We start from the raw sequence: 15,095 nt of genomic DNA, 5'->3' as shown, positions 1-15,095 counted from the left end.
AGTTCAGTGCAGACCAGGCCACACCACAACTAAGGGTGCTTTGTAGGTAGTAGAGGCTCCAAAGTTGCCTTTAATTCCCCTTTCCCAGTCCTAGACAGCTGTTTATGCCACCTTTTTTTCCCTTTATGACAACTCTTATCATAACCTGCGCTCCCGGGCGTGCTGAGTTTAATTAAGGAGAGGGTAAAAACTGAGAAGATCTGATTAAGGAAGCAATGTATGAACCATGACACAGCAGCCTCATTTTGAAAAACAAAAATACTAGAAACCCAAATATCTGACAGCTGCTCTGGCGGTGCTGCAGCCTGGTTACCGAGAGCTCTGACGAACATTTACTCTTATTTCCTGTTTCTGGACAAACCCCTCAGCTGTTCGTTCCTGGTTGACTCGGAAGCACATCCAGAGGCTGCACGCAGCTGCCACGGTCATCAAACGCGCGTGGCAGGAGTGGAGAGTGAGTACTGACCCGAGAAGTCAGGGTGGGCCATGATGGACCCAGGCTGGAGTGCTGGCCCCGCCACTGCAAAGCGGGCGGCCTCGTGTCCTCATGAATGAAGTGGACACGACACCGCCTACACTGCAGGACGGCTATGACACGGTAGAGTGGCACAAACAACTCTGGGAATATGCTAAAAACCATGGAACTGTACGCTTTAAAAGCATGAATCTCATGGTATTTCAATTAGATCTCAATAAGGCTATTATTTTCTTTTTAGATTAATTTGTGCTTTTATTTGCCAGTATAACTACAGTAACCTGCAAACTTTTTTATTCTAAAAAGCACATTTTACATCACAGTCCAACACACACACACATATATAATGTGTATACATATATAAAAGTGAAACAAAGGTTTTGCCAATAACGTCTACCCTGAGTGTTAATTCTTTTTAAGCCTTTTTTTTTTTAACTAAGGCTGAACTGCACTGACACATCATAATCACCAAAGTCCCTAGTTCATCTTAGGGTTCGCTTTATGAAGTGAATAGTGTTGCACGTTCTATGGGTTTGGACAAAAGTATGACGACATAAAATCATTATAATGTCATACAAAGTATTTTCACGGCTCATAAAACTTCTGTATTCTATGTATTCATCTCCCCTCCCCCCCAAACTCCTGGCAACCACTGATCTTTTTATTGTCTCCATTGTTGTTTTGCCTTTTCCAGAATGGCATATAGACGGAATCTATTTTTCTTTTTTCCTTGAAGAGAGGGGTTCAAAGCCTTTATGCCTGTAACACCACTCATGGCCCAGCCACACGTGGACCGGACAGGCTCCAGGTGGCAAACACCCCCACTAAATACTGTAGCTTTCCTTCCAGTACTGAGCCCCGTCCCACTGGTCCTGCCCAGCAGCCACGTGGAGGTGAACGGGGGACACGTGTTGGGTATATGTTCATAGGAAGGCCACAAGTTTTGTGCCCCTTGTCACAATGAACCCTGATTCCTGTCGGGTGTGTTGTAAACAGACAAGCCATTTCTTCAGACCCCCTGCTCTGAGCACACCCCCAAAGGCTGTTATTTTTTTTAAAGCAGCGTATGTAAGGCCTCAGCACAGCTGCCTTGGGTATAAAGTTGTGCCACATCAAACCAGGTGCCCTTCGGTTCACCTTGTTAAGCTGAATTATTAGACAGACACTTGGTTTCTGTTTTGCATTAAGAGAAAGCTATAAAGTGGTGTTCTCTTTTTAAGATCAGAATGGCCTTCCTCGCTTCTGAAGAACTGGATGGTGTGGAAGAACAACACTCGTCTCAAGTCACCTGTTCCCCGAGCTCCTTTCCACTGCCCCAGGCACAGACCAGGCTCCTGGGGGCAGTAACCCGCTTCTGGCCCCTGGGACTGGTCCTGGCCAACGCCGCTGTGGGTGCTTGCGGCTTCCGGAGGAAGCTGGTGGTCTTCGCCTGCCTCCCACTCCCCGTGGGCAGCCTCAGCAGCTACACTGTCCAGACAGCACAAGAACAAGCTGGAGTCACGTCCATCCGAGCGCTGCCTCAGGTGAGCCGTGTGACGGGCTGGCCGTCCTGCCAGGATGGCTCCAGATCCCTCACGCCCCACCGTGGAGGGCAGGGGGCAGAGCCCAGGGGTCACAGCAGGAGCAGGACTGGGGCTGTGAGAAGAGCCTCGTGACCCTGCTGGGGAAACCAGAAGCCTGCGCGTCCCAAGCGGCCGCTGGTGGATTGTTTGCATCCTTACGAGTTTTCCAGAGCCCTTTCACTTTTTAAAAGCTGCCTCTAAGTGTTCTAGCGTCTCCTCTGAATCGCCTTTAAATTAGCCCAACTTCCAAAAAATTGTGGTCGTGATGACAGCAGCTTTCTTCCCTCCAATGGCGCTGGATTTGGCACCATGTTCTCCCCAAGTTGTAGTCTTTGGTTTACCCTATTCCAGCCGAGGAAATGACAAGCACGTGAGTCAGTGCTGCAAGAATTTATATTACGAGCAGCCAGGGAAAGAGCCAGCCAGCACAGAAAAGGGCTGATACCGACCTTTTACAAGGATTAGGTGACACTGACAAGGCAGAAGGAAGGAAACACTGAATTTCCTGCCAGAGGAGTTCCTATAGGACATAATCTAGATAAAATCTCCATGACAACACACAGGCCAGCCAGAGTGTAAACAGAAGTGCAGTTCTTTGATCTTCCAGCTTTAAGCAGGCATAAGAATGTGACAGGCCTTCCTCCTAGTAGGGGGGAGCTCCCTCCTAGTGTTTCCTCATCTGTCTTGCATTGAATGGATGTGAAATTTTATATTTTAATACCGTTTCGGACTTTGCCACTGTTTTAGAATAAGGAGAAAACAACATTGACTAACTCAATCCTGCTACTGCTGTGACTCTCACTTGGGTACTTACTTACATGTCCCCGCCTCCCTGCATTTCTAGCGTTCACTCCGTGAGGTACCTTTGGCCCTGGCACTCCTGGGAGCTGGGGTTAAGCTGCATCTCTTTCCCCAGGGTTCGATAAAGTTTCACTGCAGGAAGTCTCCACTGCGCTATGCTGACATCTGCCCTGAACCTTCGCCCGACACTGTTACTGGCTTTAATCAGATCCTGCTGGAAAGACACAGGCTGGGCCACGTGTGATCTCTCCTCACGTTCCATCCTCACCTGGCCGGGCCCTCCCTGGTGCCTTTGTTTCTCCAAGGCCTCTTCCTGCCAGCTGCCTTGCCAAAGACATCTAATCAACACACAGCTGCCAAACAACTCCCACAGCGACTCGGAGCACACGTCGGGGAGCCACGGCTCCAGCCTGCAGGCCAGGCCGGGGCGGCAGCTGCACCAGTGGCCCAGGACACCGATCTACGCCTCCAGCCCTGATGGGTGTCAGGGCTGGTAGCTACCAAACCTGGATTAAGAAACTTCAGGGCCTTCACAGACCCCACTCGGTGGTCCTGGACAGCAGGCACCCCGCTCCTCCAACCCCACAGGCAAAGTCAGCTTGAAATGAGCTCTAAAATTTTGGCTGGCAGAAATTTTGCCTTTAGTTCCTTTAAAAGGAACAAAGCCTTACTATTTAAATATTTGTCATTTAATGTAATTTCAAGCAACTAGATTATAAATCAAGAATTTGAGCAATGCAATGCACCACAGAACCACCACACTTTAATTTTATTTTGAAACACTGAGCAAGTTTTAACTCAAATGGGTGTGAAAGCCGTATCATTTATGTCTTAATTGTACCGAAAATAGAACATTTAAAAGCAACCATCTGAATGTCAAGTTCTCTCTCCATAAAGGGTTTGCCACCTGGAGTACCTCCGTCCACCTGCGCCCCAGCCTGCGGCAATGGACGTAAGGATGTGCAGGACCTACCCGACGTCAGCCGCTCAACGTCCTGGAAAGCGCCGCCCCTGCTTAGGGCCCCACGCCAGCTGGCCTCCTGGGAGCAGCAGGCAGCACAATAATCCACCTTAAGAATCCTCGTTCGGGGATGGTTCCACGATCCTTAAACAGCAGTCAGCAAACTCCAAAAACAAAGGCTCCTGCATGCAGGCTCGCATGAGCTTTGCCTTGTCGTCTGCCTGATCGAGGTTGACCATCAACTGTCTAAGGTGTGGACTGAGCAGTAAGCTTCTCAGCGCTGCAGACTCCCCTTAAAAATGAACAGGGAAAGAGAGCCAAGCCGAGTTCAAGTGGGAATAGGCAGAGATAGCTGAAAGCCAAATGTTTCAAATGTAATAAATACCAAGGATGTGGCATCCCCTTACCCTTTAAACCCACAAATTAACCCAGCACTTCACATAAGGTGAGATGAGCGTATCAGATGATTTCCAAGTTAAATGCTATCAGATTCTTATTCTTTATATCTCTGTAAATATTTTAACTTAATTTTTTCTTGGCTGAAATGGCATTATTTTACCAGCACAAATACAAAGAATAGCAGCATGTTGGCATGTTTTCTCTCTATAAGCATTAAGGTCCTCAGTGACAAGGACAGTTACACCAAATCTCTGAATGATGTTTAAGTCTGCACTTGATCCAGCATAAAGCAGGATGAATAGCAGTGAACTGACACTAACGTGGATGGTGCTTTACAGTTTACAAAATCATTCACACCTATACCCAGCTCAGCTCCTACCTCAGTCTAACTAATCACTCCCATGGGACTGGGTACAAAGCACCACCTCTGTGAAATGGGGAAAATGAAAATAACACCACTTTTAGGAATTACACTGGCCAGTTAATTATACACATAACAGAAATGCAGTCCTACAAAAATGCTGGGCATTATTAACACTGCGTCCCTCTGAAAAATCAAATCCTGGGATGACCCAGTCTGCATGAATGACTGGACTGTAAAGCGAGCACTGGGAACGCGAATAAACGGAGGCCCCTGATTGGTGTGAGAGAGACAAACTACCACAAAACGTGGGGGGGTGGTCTATTACAGGGCACCATGGGAAGCTGAAAATGTACCTAATTCTGAGAGTAAGACAAAAGGTCAAGAAAAGTTTAGCTGAGGAAAGGAAATTTGAACCAAGCCTTGAAAGAGGAGCAGAATTGGGCTTCCCTGGTGGTGCAGTGGTAGAGAATCCGGCTGCCAATGCAGGGGACACGGGTTCGAGCCCTGGTCCGGGAAGATCCCACAGGCCGCAGAGCAACTAAGCTCGTGCACCACAAATACTGAGCCTGTGCTCTAGAGCCCGTGAGCCACAACTACTGAGCCCGCATGCTGCAACTACCGAAGCCCGCACGCCTAGAGTCCATGCTCCCAACAAGAGAAGCCCATGCACTGCAACAAAGAGTAGCCCCTGCTCGCCGCAACTAGAGAAAGCCCGCGCACAGCAACGAAGACCCAATGCAGCCAAAAATAAATAAATAAATAAATTTATTTAAAAAAAAAAAAAAAAGAGGAGCAGAATTTTTGCCAACCCCCAAAGTCAGTAGGATTCCAGGCCAGAGGAAGGCCTTATAGGCAGGCTGGGAGGTGTAGAAGCCCTGTGTGCCTACAGAATCACATGGCTGGAGGAAGGGCTCTGCCTGCCATACTAAAGCGTTTAATAGCTTTACAAAATCACATTCTGGACTTCCCTGGTGGCGCAGTGGTTAAGAATCCACCTGATAATGCAGGGGACAGGGGTTTCAGCCCTGGTCTGGGAAGATCCCACATGCCGCGGAGCAACTAAGCCCATGCGCCATAACTACTGAGCCTGTGCTCTAGAACCTGGGAGCCACAACTACTGAGCCCGCGTGCCACAACTGCTGAAGCCCGCACGCCTAGAGCCCGTGCTCAGCAACAAGAGAAGCCACCGCAATGAGAAGCCCGCGCACCACAACGAAGAGTAGCCCCCGCTCGCCACAACTAGAGAAAGCCTGCACGCAGCAACGAAGACCCAATGCAACCAAAAATAAATGAATAAATTTATTTTAAAAAATCATTCTGTACAATCCAGTGTATCTCAATGGTTGACAAAGAAGTAAACAAGCACAGCACAGACTTACCTAAATTCTTTAAATTCTGCAAAGAAACTCTGTCCTCTTCCTCATCACTACTGAGAAAATCAGCTACAGAGTCATCATCATCTGAGAAATATAACACAATCAACTGCTTATGACTGAAAAGGAAACCTAGGTGCCAGGTTTTAATAACTCCTCCAATGGATAAAAAATATACGTGCACACACGTGACAGGAACAGAGATATGCAAGTGGGTACAGAGAAAAGTAACCTCTTCTCTGGAATTTGTGACTAAACCAACACTCCTTTTAGGAAAGCAAAGAACTGGTGACTAACAAATGCATCCTAGTGTTCACACGCTTACTCTGTGTTTCCCTGTGGTCTGTGGGCTTTAGGGCCTTATTTTCCAGTTCTTGCCACCCCATCTCCCCTCACCATGGCGGCTCCAGCCCTGTCATGGCCAAAAGATTAGGTGCTCTGTAAAAACCCACTGACATGATTCCCCTGTGTTTTCAGCATGGGCAGAAATTTCTGAACCCAACAACAGTTTCTCAAAGGGCAGAAATGGGCCATCCCCTGGCTGTGAATGTTCAATGCCTCTTTGGTGGCGCTGGGAGGGGCTGCTTCCAGAGCCTGGCATGGTGCATCACCCGCAGGAGGCATTAAAGAAAGGCTAGATGGATGGAGAGGATGACAGCCCACTCCCGCTGTGAGCCGTGAGGGCCCCAGCGGCAGCGAGACCAAAGGCAGCACCCCGCCTAGGCCCAGCTCAGGTGAACCTACAGCCCCAGCCAGGCGCAGGGAGGGGGACCCGAAGCCATGACTGGAGGAGGCTCCCGCCAGCAGTGTCCACCACTCACCCCCAAACCATGGCGATGGACTTTCTCCTCCTCTGCCTCCTGCGCCCACCTTTCTTCTCCTGAACCGTCAGGCTGCTCTGTAACATCACCCACGATGACGTGTGCCCCCAGCCCCAGTGCTCAGGGCTGAGGAAGCTGCTGCTCCCTAATGAACTTGACTCCTGGCCCCAGCCCAGTCTCCTCTCCTCTCTCCTTTCAGCATATTCTATTTGAAACCCTTCTCTAGGTTTGTTTGTTTGGAGTCAACCAACCCACCTGTGTTTTCCACAGGCTTTTTAGTTTTTGCAGTAAGATGCGATCTTATTTCTTTCTCGACGGGACGAGTTTCAGGGTTGCACTGCTCTGAAAAAGACACAAATCTCAGGTGCACATCGCCTCCACTTGAGTGACAAGGCCGCACATGCCACCACCAAGCCAGCCTCTAGGGGGAAGCATATGTATGGGGTAAGGGACGTAGTGGGGGTGGGGATGAAGGAGAGGAAGTGAGAGATCCAATCAAGGGCCAGTAAAAGCCTGAGCCCGGCAGAAGGGCTGAGGAAGCAGGCCTCGTGCACCCCCTAGGGCCTGTCTCCAACCTCCCTGCCTGGCCGAATCGCACAGGGCTTTCACCACGATTCAGTAGCACAATGACTTCAATCAGCATCAAACTGTGTTCTCAGCAGTTTCCGAAACCAAATTTGCATGTACCACATGCCGCTGGGAACACACAGATGAAAGCCATCAGGCCCTCGGAGGGGTTTAGTCGCACAGATGACAGAGATATGGACAAGATAAGGAGAGTCTGATCCGAGTCACCTGAGAGGGCGGGGAGATGAGAGGGGAAGGTGCTGCCAGGTGGAAAGAGCATGTGGGGCAGAGGGAAAGGTCCATGGCTGGACCGGACTCTTGAAAGAGTAGGCAGATGCAAGGAGATGGTGATGAGCAACTGGCAGCTGATGGGCGGGGCAGGCCGGGCATGTGGCCGGGGCACAAGAGGAGGAAGCCGAGCAAAAGAATGCCACACACAGGTCTGTCTGTCTTCCCCAGACCAGTGTCTCTCAGAGAGGGCGCTACTGTATTCAGGTTGGAGAGATCTTTAATGGTGTGGGATAACCTCACACACCCCAGGCTGTTTTTGTGAGTCAACACCAGTTACCAGAAGTACCACCATCGCCTCCGCTACTGTGAGAACAAAAACACTGTGACCACGTGTCTCTAGGGAGAGCAATACCCAGGTTAAGAACCACTGCCAGAAGACCTAAATAGACAGTGCTCCAAAGAAGACATACAGATGGGCAACAGGCACACGAGAAGATGCTCAACATCGATAATTATTAGAGAAATGCAAATCAAAACCACAACAAAGTATCACCTCTCACTGGTCAGAATGGCTATCATCAAAAAGTCTACAAATAACAAATGCTGTAGAGGGTGTGGAGAAAAGGGAATCCTTCTACACTGTTGGTAGGAATGTAAGTTGGTGCAGTCACTATGGAAAACACTATGGAGGTTCCTCAGAAAACTAAAAATAGAATTACCATATGATCCAGCAATCCCACTCCTGGGCATATATCCAGAGAAAACTATAATTCAAAAAGATACACGCACCCCTATGTTCACAGCAGCACTATTCACAATAACCAAGACATGGAAACAACCTAAATGTCCATCGACAGATGAATGAATAAAGAAGATGTGGTATATATACACAACGGAATACTACTCAGCCATTAAAAAGAATGAAATTATGCCATTTGCAGCAACATGGATGCAACCAGAGATTATCATACTAAGTGAAGTAAGTCAGAAAGACAAATACCATATGATACCACTTATATGTGGAATCTAAAATATGGCACAAATGAACCTATCTGCAAAACAGAAACAGACTCACAGACACAGAGAACAGACTTGCGGTTGCCAAGGAGGAGGGGGTTGGGGGAGGGATGGAGTGGGAGGTTACAGCTTAGCAGATGTAAGCTTTTATATATAGAACGGATAAACAACAAGGTCCTACTGCATAGCACAGAGAATTATATTCAATATCCTGTGATAAACCATAATGGAAAAGAATAAAGGATTTTATATATACATATATATGTGTATAACTGAATCACTTTGCTGTACAGCAGAAGTTAACACATTGTAAGTCAACTATACTTCAATAAAAAAAAAAGATAAAGACCACCAGACATTATGCACCTTCTATAGTCATGCCTAAGACCACCTGTAGTTTTGCCGGAGAGACTGACCCTGAGCTCTGATCCAGTCTCTGATCTGTCAATTTGTAAGAAATAGAGGACTGAGGAGTATGCCTAACTGCACCATGAGCTTGCAATCAGCAAAGCCCAGACTGTGGGGAACTGTACAAGTCAAATGGCTTGAATTCTTCAACAGAGAAATTGTTAAGAAAAAAAAAACAAAAAAAAAAGGATGGAGGAGGAATTTACAGATTAAAAGAGACTTAAAAGAAATATCGGGCTTCCCTGGTGGCGCAGTGGTTAAGAATCTGCCTGCCAATGTACGGGACATGGGTTCAAGCCGTGGTCCAGGAGGATCCCACGTGCCACGGAGCAACTAAGCCCGTGCTCCACAACTACTAAGCGTGCGCTCTACAGCCAGTGTGCCACAACTACTGAGCCCACGTGCTGCAACTACTGAAGCCTGCGCGCCTAGAGCCCGTGCTCCGCAACAAGAGAAGCCACCTCAATGAGAAGCCCGCGCACTGCAACTAAGAGTAGTCCACACTCTCCGCAGCTAGAGAAAGCCCACGCGCAGCAACGAAGACCCAATGCAGCGAAAAATAAATAAATAAAATAAATAAATTTTTTAAAAAAAGAAGAAATATCACATTTTGGGGGAATTCCCTGGTGGTCCAGTGGTTAGGACTCGGCACTTTCACTGCTGGGGCCAGGGTTCAATCCCGATCCCTGGATCTCAGGGAACTGAGATCCTGCAAGCTGAGCAGCATGGCCCAAAAACAACAACAAAAAAAGAAAGAAATATCACCTTTTTTTAATGGGCAAGACTAAATGATATGCTTTCAGGACACGTATTTACATAATAAAATTTAAAAAGCAAAGAAGTGATTACTATAAAAGTCAGGACAGTGGTTACTTTTTTTTTTTTTTTTTTTTTTTTTAAAAAGATTTTATTGGGGCTTCCCTGGTGGCGCAGTGGTTGAGAATCTGCCTGCCAATGCAGGGGACACGGGTTCGAGCCCTGGTCTGGGAAGATCCCACATGCCGCGGAGCAACTAGGCCCGTGAGCCACAATTACTGAGCCTGCGCATCTGGAGCCTGTGCTCCGCAACAAGAGAGGCCGCGATAGTGAGAGGCCCGCGCACCGCGATGAAGAGCGGCCCCCGCTTGCCGCAACTAGAGAAAGCCCTCGCACAGAAACGAAGACCCAACACAGCCATAAATAAATAAATAAATAAATAAAACCCAAAAAAGTTAAAAAAAAAAAAATATTATAAAAAAGATTTTATTTTTCTGATGTGAACCGTTTTTTAAAGTCTTTATTGAATATGTTACAATATTGCTTCTGTTTTATGTTTTGGTTTTTTGGCCCCTAGGCATGTGGGATCTTAGCTCCCCGACCAGGGATTGAACCTGCACCCCCTGCATTGGAAGGCGAAGTCTTAACTACTGGACCGCCAGGGAAGTCCCAGGAGAGTGGTTATTTATAGGAAGCGAGGGCACTGGATCGGGACAGGTCATGTGGAGGGGTTCCCGGAGTGGATGGCAAAGTTCTATTTTCTTCATCTGGGTGGTGTTTGCCTTGTAATAAATAATTCAGTAAGCCAAAAAAAAAAAAAAGTCTACAAATAATAAATGCTGGAGATGGTGTGGAGAAAAGGGAACCCTCCTACCACTGTTGGTGGGAATGTAAACTGGCACAACCACTATGGTGAACAGTATGGAGGTTCCTTAAAACACTAAAAATAGAGTTGCCATATGATCCAGTAATCCCACTCCTGGACATATATCCAGAGAAAACTCTTAATTCAAAAAGATACATACACCCCAATGTTCACAGCAGCACTATTTACAATAGCCAAGACATGGAAGCAACCTAAATATCCACAGACAGATGAATGGATAAAGAATATGAGGTATATATACACAATGGAATACTACTCAGCCAATAAAAAAAGAATGAAATAATGCCATTTGCAGCAACATGGATGGACCGAGAGATTATCGTACTGAGTGAAGTAGGTCAGAGAAAGACAAATATCATGAAACCTCTTATATGTGGAATCTAAAAAAAATGATACAAGTGAATTTACTTACAAAACAGAAACAGACTGACATAGAAAACAAATTTATGGTTACCAAAGGGGAAGGGGTGGGGGAGGAATAAATTAGGAATTTGGGATTAACAGAAACACATATATAAAATAAACAATATAGACCTACTGTATAGCATAGGGAACTATACTCATTATCTTGTAATAACTTATAATGGAAAAAAAATGAAAAAGGAATATATATATATATATATCACTGAATCACTTTGCTGTACACCTGAAACATTGTAAATCAACTATACTTCACTTTAAAAAAAAAAAACTACTGCCAGAGAGACTGGAGTGTTCACCAAGGGAGTGAATTACTCAAATCTGTATTTCAGAAAAACTACCCAGGCAGCTGCCAGGTCTCATAGTTAAGAGCTCCAGATTGCCCTAGGGGGTCTTGGTAAGGTCTCACAGGGCTGCAGGACCAGAGGGAAGCGTTCCACACCCAGCTCCCCAACCCTGTTTCAGCAAAGCATTTCTACTTCTTTCCTGTCTATCTTGAGCTGAAAGGTTTCTTTTGAAAATGCTCCAGAGACATTAGGGTTAAGAAAAAAAAGCGGGGGGGGGGGGAGGCGGAGAGGGTGGTGCTTGAAACACACAGCTGTGAATCAGAGACTGGAGGGGATGAAACTAGAGGCAAACCACCAATGAGGAACTTTAACCGAACAGTCACTGAGAGGTCGTGGGAAAGAGTCCCTAAGGACTAAGAAGAGGCGCGGATTGAAGAGACTTAAAAAGTGTAGACTTGACAAAGACCTTGCTCCTTACTGTAAACTGGTCTACCTCCACGTTTTCATCAATATATTATTTAAAAGAAAGAAAACGTCGTTAACCTCAGCCAGCGCAACAAATGATGCGGAGCTGCGTCAGAACACTAAGAGGAAGGAACAGCTAGGGGAGACTTCTGCGGCAAAACTGGTCGACTATCTTTAAAGAAGAAAAAGAGGTTAGGGGACTTCCCTGGCGGTTCAGTGGTTGACTTTGCGCTTCCAATGCAGTGGACAGGGGTTCCATCCCTGGTCAGGGAACTAGGATCCCACATACCACGCAGCACATGCAAAAAAAAAAAAAAAGAAAGAGAGAGAGAGAGAGAATGGTACGTAGAAGGAAAAGCAGGGCAGAAGAAAGGATTTTGATTGTCCAAAATGTGGAGAGACATTCGCAGGTAGAGGTATCCGCCCCCACCGCGCCCGGGAGGGGGAGCTCCCGCAGGATCAGGCGTTGCAAGGCGGGAGGGAGCAAGGGACGGCGGAGGGACGTGGGGGCTGCCGTGCACGAGGAGGGGGCCTTACCTTTGTGCTCCCGGAAGCAGGTCAACGAGCAGCTGTAAAAACAAAGCCACAGGCCGCGTCAGCACCGAAGGTCGCGCGGACCCTCTCGCCACCCGTCCGCTCCCCACAACCCCCGGTACTCACTAGGGCACGCGGCAGGCGGGGCAGCGGTATTTGGGTTTCTCCAAACAGATAACGCAGACAGCGGTGCTGCAATTGAGCGACGCCATGGTCTCTCCCGGGACGCGCTCCCTCCCTAGCGCTCAGACCTCTCGCCGCAGGTCCCACGTGCACGCCTCTTCTTCCGTTTCCTTAACCAGGACCAATCAGCGCGCAGCACTTATTGGCAGTCCAAAGCAATGGATTGATCCAGCTCATTGTTTCAGGCCTGAGAAGTAGAAAGTCGATGCACTCGATGCGCAACCAGTACCCCCATCAGAGGTTCTCTCTGATTAGGTCACGGCGTCGAAGAACTTGTTATGTAGCCCTGTCTCTGTCCCTACGCGGCCCTGTGACTTGCAGCAAGTCACTGTCACTCTCCAGCTCTGTTGCTCTGTATGTATGTAAAAAGAATACGTGGGATTAAATGTCCTTTACCTTCTGGCTTGGACTTTCTCAGTCTTGCACGGGCATTGGGTTCTCCCCGCACATCTCATTTGCTTTTTTTAGCAAATGAGAAGTCCACACACTGGCAGTTAAATCACATGACACACATGTGCCCTTCCCAGCCATCTTTCGCACAGGAAAGGAAGATGAGGCTTGGCCGCTGTTAGATGTTTATTGAGCTCCAACTGTGAGCCTCGCACTGCCCAGACGCTGGGCTGGGGACACCCAGGGATTAGCAGGCACGGTCTCTGGGACCTTAAGGCTTAGAGTGAAGGCAGGAGGGAGAATTCCTGGGTGGGATTGATTAGCCAGGGAACAGATGAGTTACCTCTGGCCCAAAGGTGGGGATCCTGGTCCAGAGACGTGAACTGTGATGGGCCTTGAATGCCACCTCAGGCTTTAGGAATAGACAAAGTCACATTTTATTGGGAGCCCTGCTCCTCCTCAAAGCCCTGAGCATTGTCCAGCCTAACCAGGGTTCCCAGCCCACACGTGTGGGGTGCCCTCTTAGGGCCATAAGTCACCCTCACCCCCAAGAGCCTCCCCTTTGTGTTGGTCCATCAGCCCTCAGGATCTCACTATTATAAAAGCCCCGAACCACTGTCACAGTCTGGGGATGAATCTGCTACAACCAAAGCAGTCATTCAAGTCTTAGCTCCAACCCCTCTCTGGCTGTGTGGCTTGGACAATTGTCTACCCTACATCTATTAGAGTGGATGTTCAGGCCTACTTTCCTGAGCTATTTAAGGCAGAGAGGAGACTGTAGAAAGGTTTGTGATCTGAAGTGCTACAAAAGGTTATTTATGTGATATCTAGGAAGAGTCTGCAACTCTCCTGGAGCCCTGGTCCCTACCCCATGAGCGTGGGCTCCAGGCCCCAAGTCCCTGGAGCCCAGGTTCCTGGACCTCAGGCCCCTCTAAAAGGGTTTCACTGTCAGCCTCGGTGAGCCATGCTGGGGTTGGGCTTGAGTGACTATCCATCACTCCTTTGGCTTTGCCAGACTGTCCTGAGGGCGCTGTCCAGTCCTCAGTGCTGAAGTGGCACTGGCCCCTCCGGTTGCCTACCTGCCCCAGCATGCAGCTGCCCCTGCCTCCAGCCTCCAAACAGAACTCAGGCCAAAATCCAACATTTCCACACTGACCTAATAATCTGCAGCGTTCTTTGTCTTCCTCAACAGTTGTGACCACTGCTGGTTTGACCCAGAAGTATTCCAGAGAGCCCATGCTTAACAGGGAAGGCCAGAGGTCAGTGACTTGTCCAGGCCACATTTGAACCCCATGCCCTGTCTGGCACCAGCACAAATTCTCCTACTAGGTACTTCATCACTGCCCACCCAGACTTTTCCTGTGAGTTGTGTTTGCAGGCTGAGGCCATGGAGAGTCTCCACAATTTTCAGGGGCTCAGCCTGACCCCACCCACACCCATACCATGCTTACTCTCCTACCTTTGGGTCCAGAGATGGTGACTCCAGCAAAAAGAAAATTCCTGGAATTCCTCTCATGCACATTGCATTCAGTAAAAATACCTCTTCCTCTACTCTGGGTGACCTCCAGCTTCCCTGGAAAGACGTACCCTTCCTGCTCCAATATCCAGGAAAGAAGGTGGCTCATCTCTGATGGTGATGAGGTTGGGGAACACCAAGAAGTGAAGGACGCCGGGTACAGCTCCTCTGGGCAATGGCTAGTTCAGAGAAGAAAGACGGGTATGACTCTGGGCCCAGCAACTAGATGTCCACACTGATGTGGCCTGGCTCTCCCTGGTCCCCCATCACGCCCTCCTAGCGGCTGTCTAAGGCTGCCTCACGCCTTCTCAGCGTCAGCCGAGGAGCAGGGCCAGACCTGGAGAGAGGCGAGGTAATAATCGAGGCAGAACGGTTTCCAGAGCTCCGCTGCTTGGCAGGCGCTGTCCAGCACATTCCAGGCGGGCTGAGCCCGGCGCCAACACCAAAATCTGGAGACGCGCGTGGAGTCCCAGGCCCGGCACTCAGCACCGCCAGAGGGCGCTCCAGATCGAGATCGGCCCTGGCGTAGCCTGAGCTGGACTGGAGCACCGCTCGCACCGACCTTGCGTGGGAGGCCATACTGTCTCGCCATTCAGGGACGAGTAAATACAGGCCTGCCTGGCGCCTCGATCATCGCCAAACGGCGGGAGAGAGGGTCGAGAGTGCGGTGCTGAAGCAG

At 48.6% G+C, this 15,095-nt stretch overlaps 2 protein-coding genes and 1 non-coding gene across 15 annotated transcripts in view; 1 reads left to right on the top strand and 2 right to left on the bottom strand.

The window, feature by feature from the left end:
* MYO19 (myosin XIX) overlaps positions 1 to 3,445 on the top strand; it is a 35,041-nt gene extending 31,596 nt beyond the window's left edge. For 4 of the 6 annotated variants that reach the window (XM_036836381.1, XM_036836380.1, XM_036836383.1 and 1 more), the window contains 2 exons: positions 369 to 454; positions 1,696 to 2,697. In XM_036836381.1, the coding sequence (XP_036692276.1) occupies positions 369 to 454; positions 1,696 to 2,130 (521 nt within the window). In that variant the 3' untranslated portion in view covers positions 2,131 to 2,697. Of the gene's footprint in view, positions 1 to 368; positions 455 to 1,695; positions 2,698 to 2,953 lie in introns of those variants that run through there. The other 2 variants (XM_036836382.1, XM_036836379.1) reach the window with 1 other exon arrangement.
* Positions 1,382 to 1,511, bottom strand: LOC118887592. The gene has a single exon (XR_005018072.1). It is a non-coding gene; the product is annotated as a small nucleolar RNA SNORA11 (small nucleolar RNA).
* A 137-nt stretch (positions 3,446 to 3,582) lies between the features above and the next one.
* The window catches only part of ZNHIT3 (zinc finger HIT-type containing 3), a 43,842-nt gene continuing 32,329 nt past the window's right edge, over positions 3,583 to 15,095 (bottom strand). For 2 of the 8 annotated variants that reach the window (XM_036836391.1, XM_036836393.1), the window contains exons 2-7: positions 14,360 to 14,595; positions 12,454 to 12,682; positions 12,331 to 12,362; positions 7,009 to 7,098; positions 5,942 to 6,022; positions 3,589 to 4,091 (exon numbers count right to left, since the gene is read on the bottom strand). In XM_036836391.1, coding sequence (XP_036692286.1) covers positions 3,910 to 4,091; positions 5,942 to 6,022; positions 7,009 to 7,098; positions 12,331 to 12,362; positions 12,454 to 12,539 — 471 coding nt within the window. In that variant the 5' untranslated portion in view covers positions 12,540 to 12,682; positions 14,360 to 14,595 and the 3' untranslated portion in view covers positions 3,589 to 3,909. Of the gene's footprint in view, positions 4,092 to 5,941; positions 6,023 to 7,008; positions 7,099 to 12,330; positions 12,363 to 12,453; positions 12,683 to 13,243; positions 13,261 to 14,359; positions 14,782 to 15,095 lie in introns of those variants that run through there. The other 6 variants (XM_036836398.1, XM_036836396.1, XM_036836392.1 and 3 more) reach the window with 6 other exon arrangements.

This window comes from Balaenoptera musculus, chromosome 20 (assembly GCF_009873245.2).
Source record: "Balaenoptera musculus isolate JJ_BM4_2016_0621 chromosome 20, mBalMus1.pri.v3, whole genome shotgun sequence".
NCBI lineage: Eukaryota > Metazoa > Chordata > Mammalia > Artiodactyla > Balaenopteridae > Balaenoptera > Balaenoptera musculus.
Note: the sequence above shows the minus strand (reverse complement) of the source record. Positions and strands in the feature narration are given on the sequence as shown.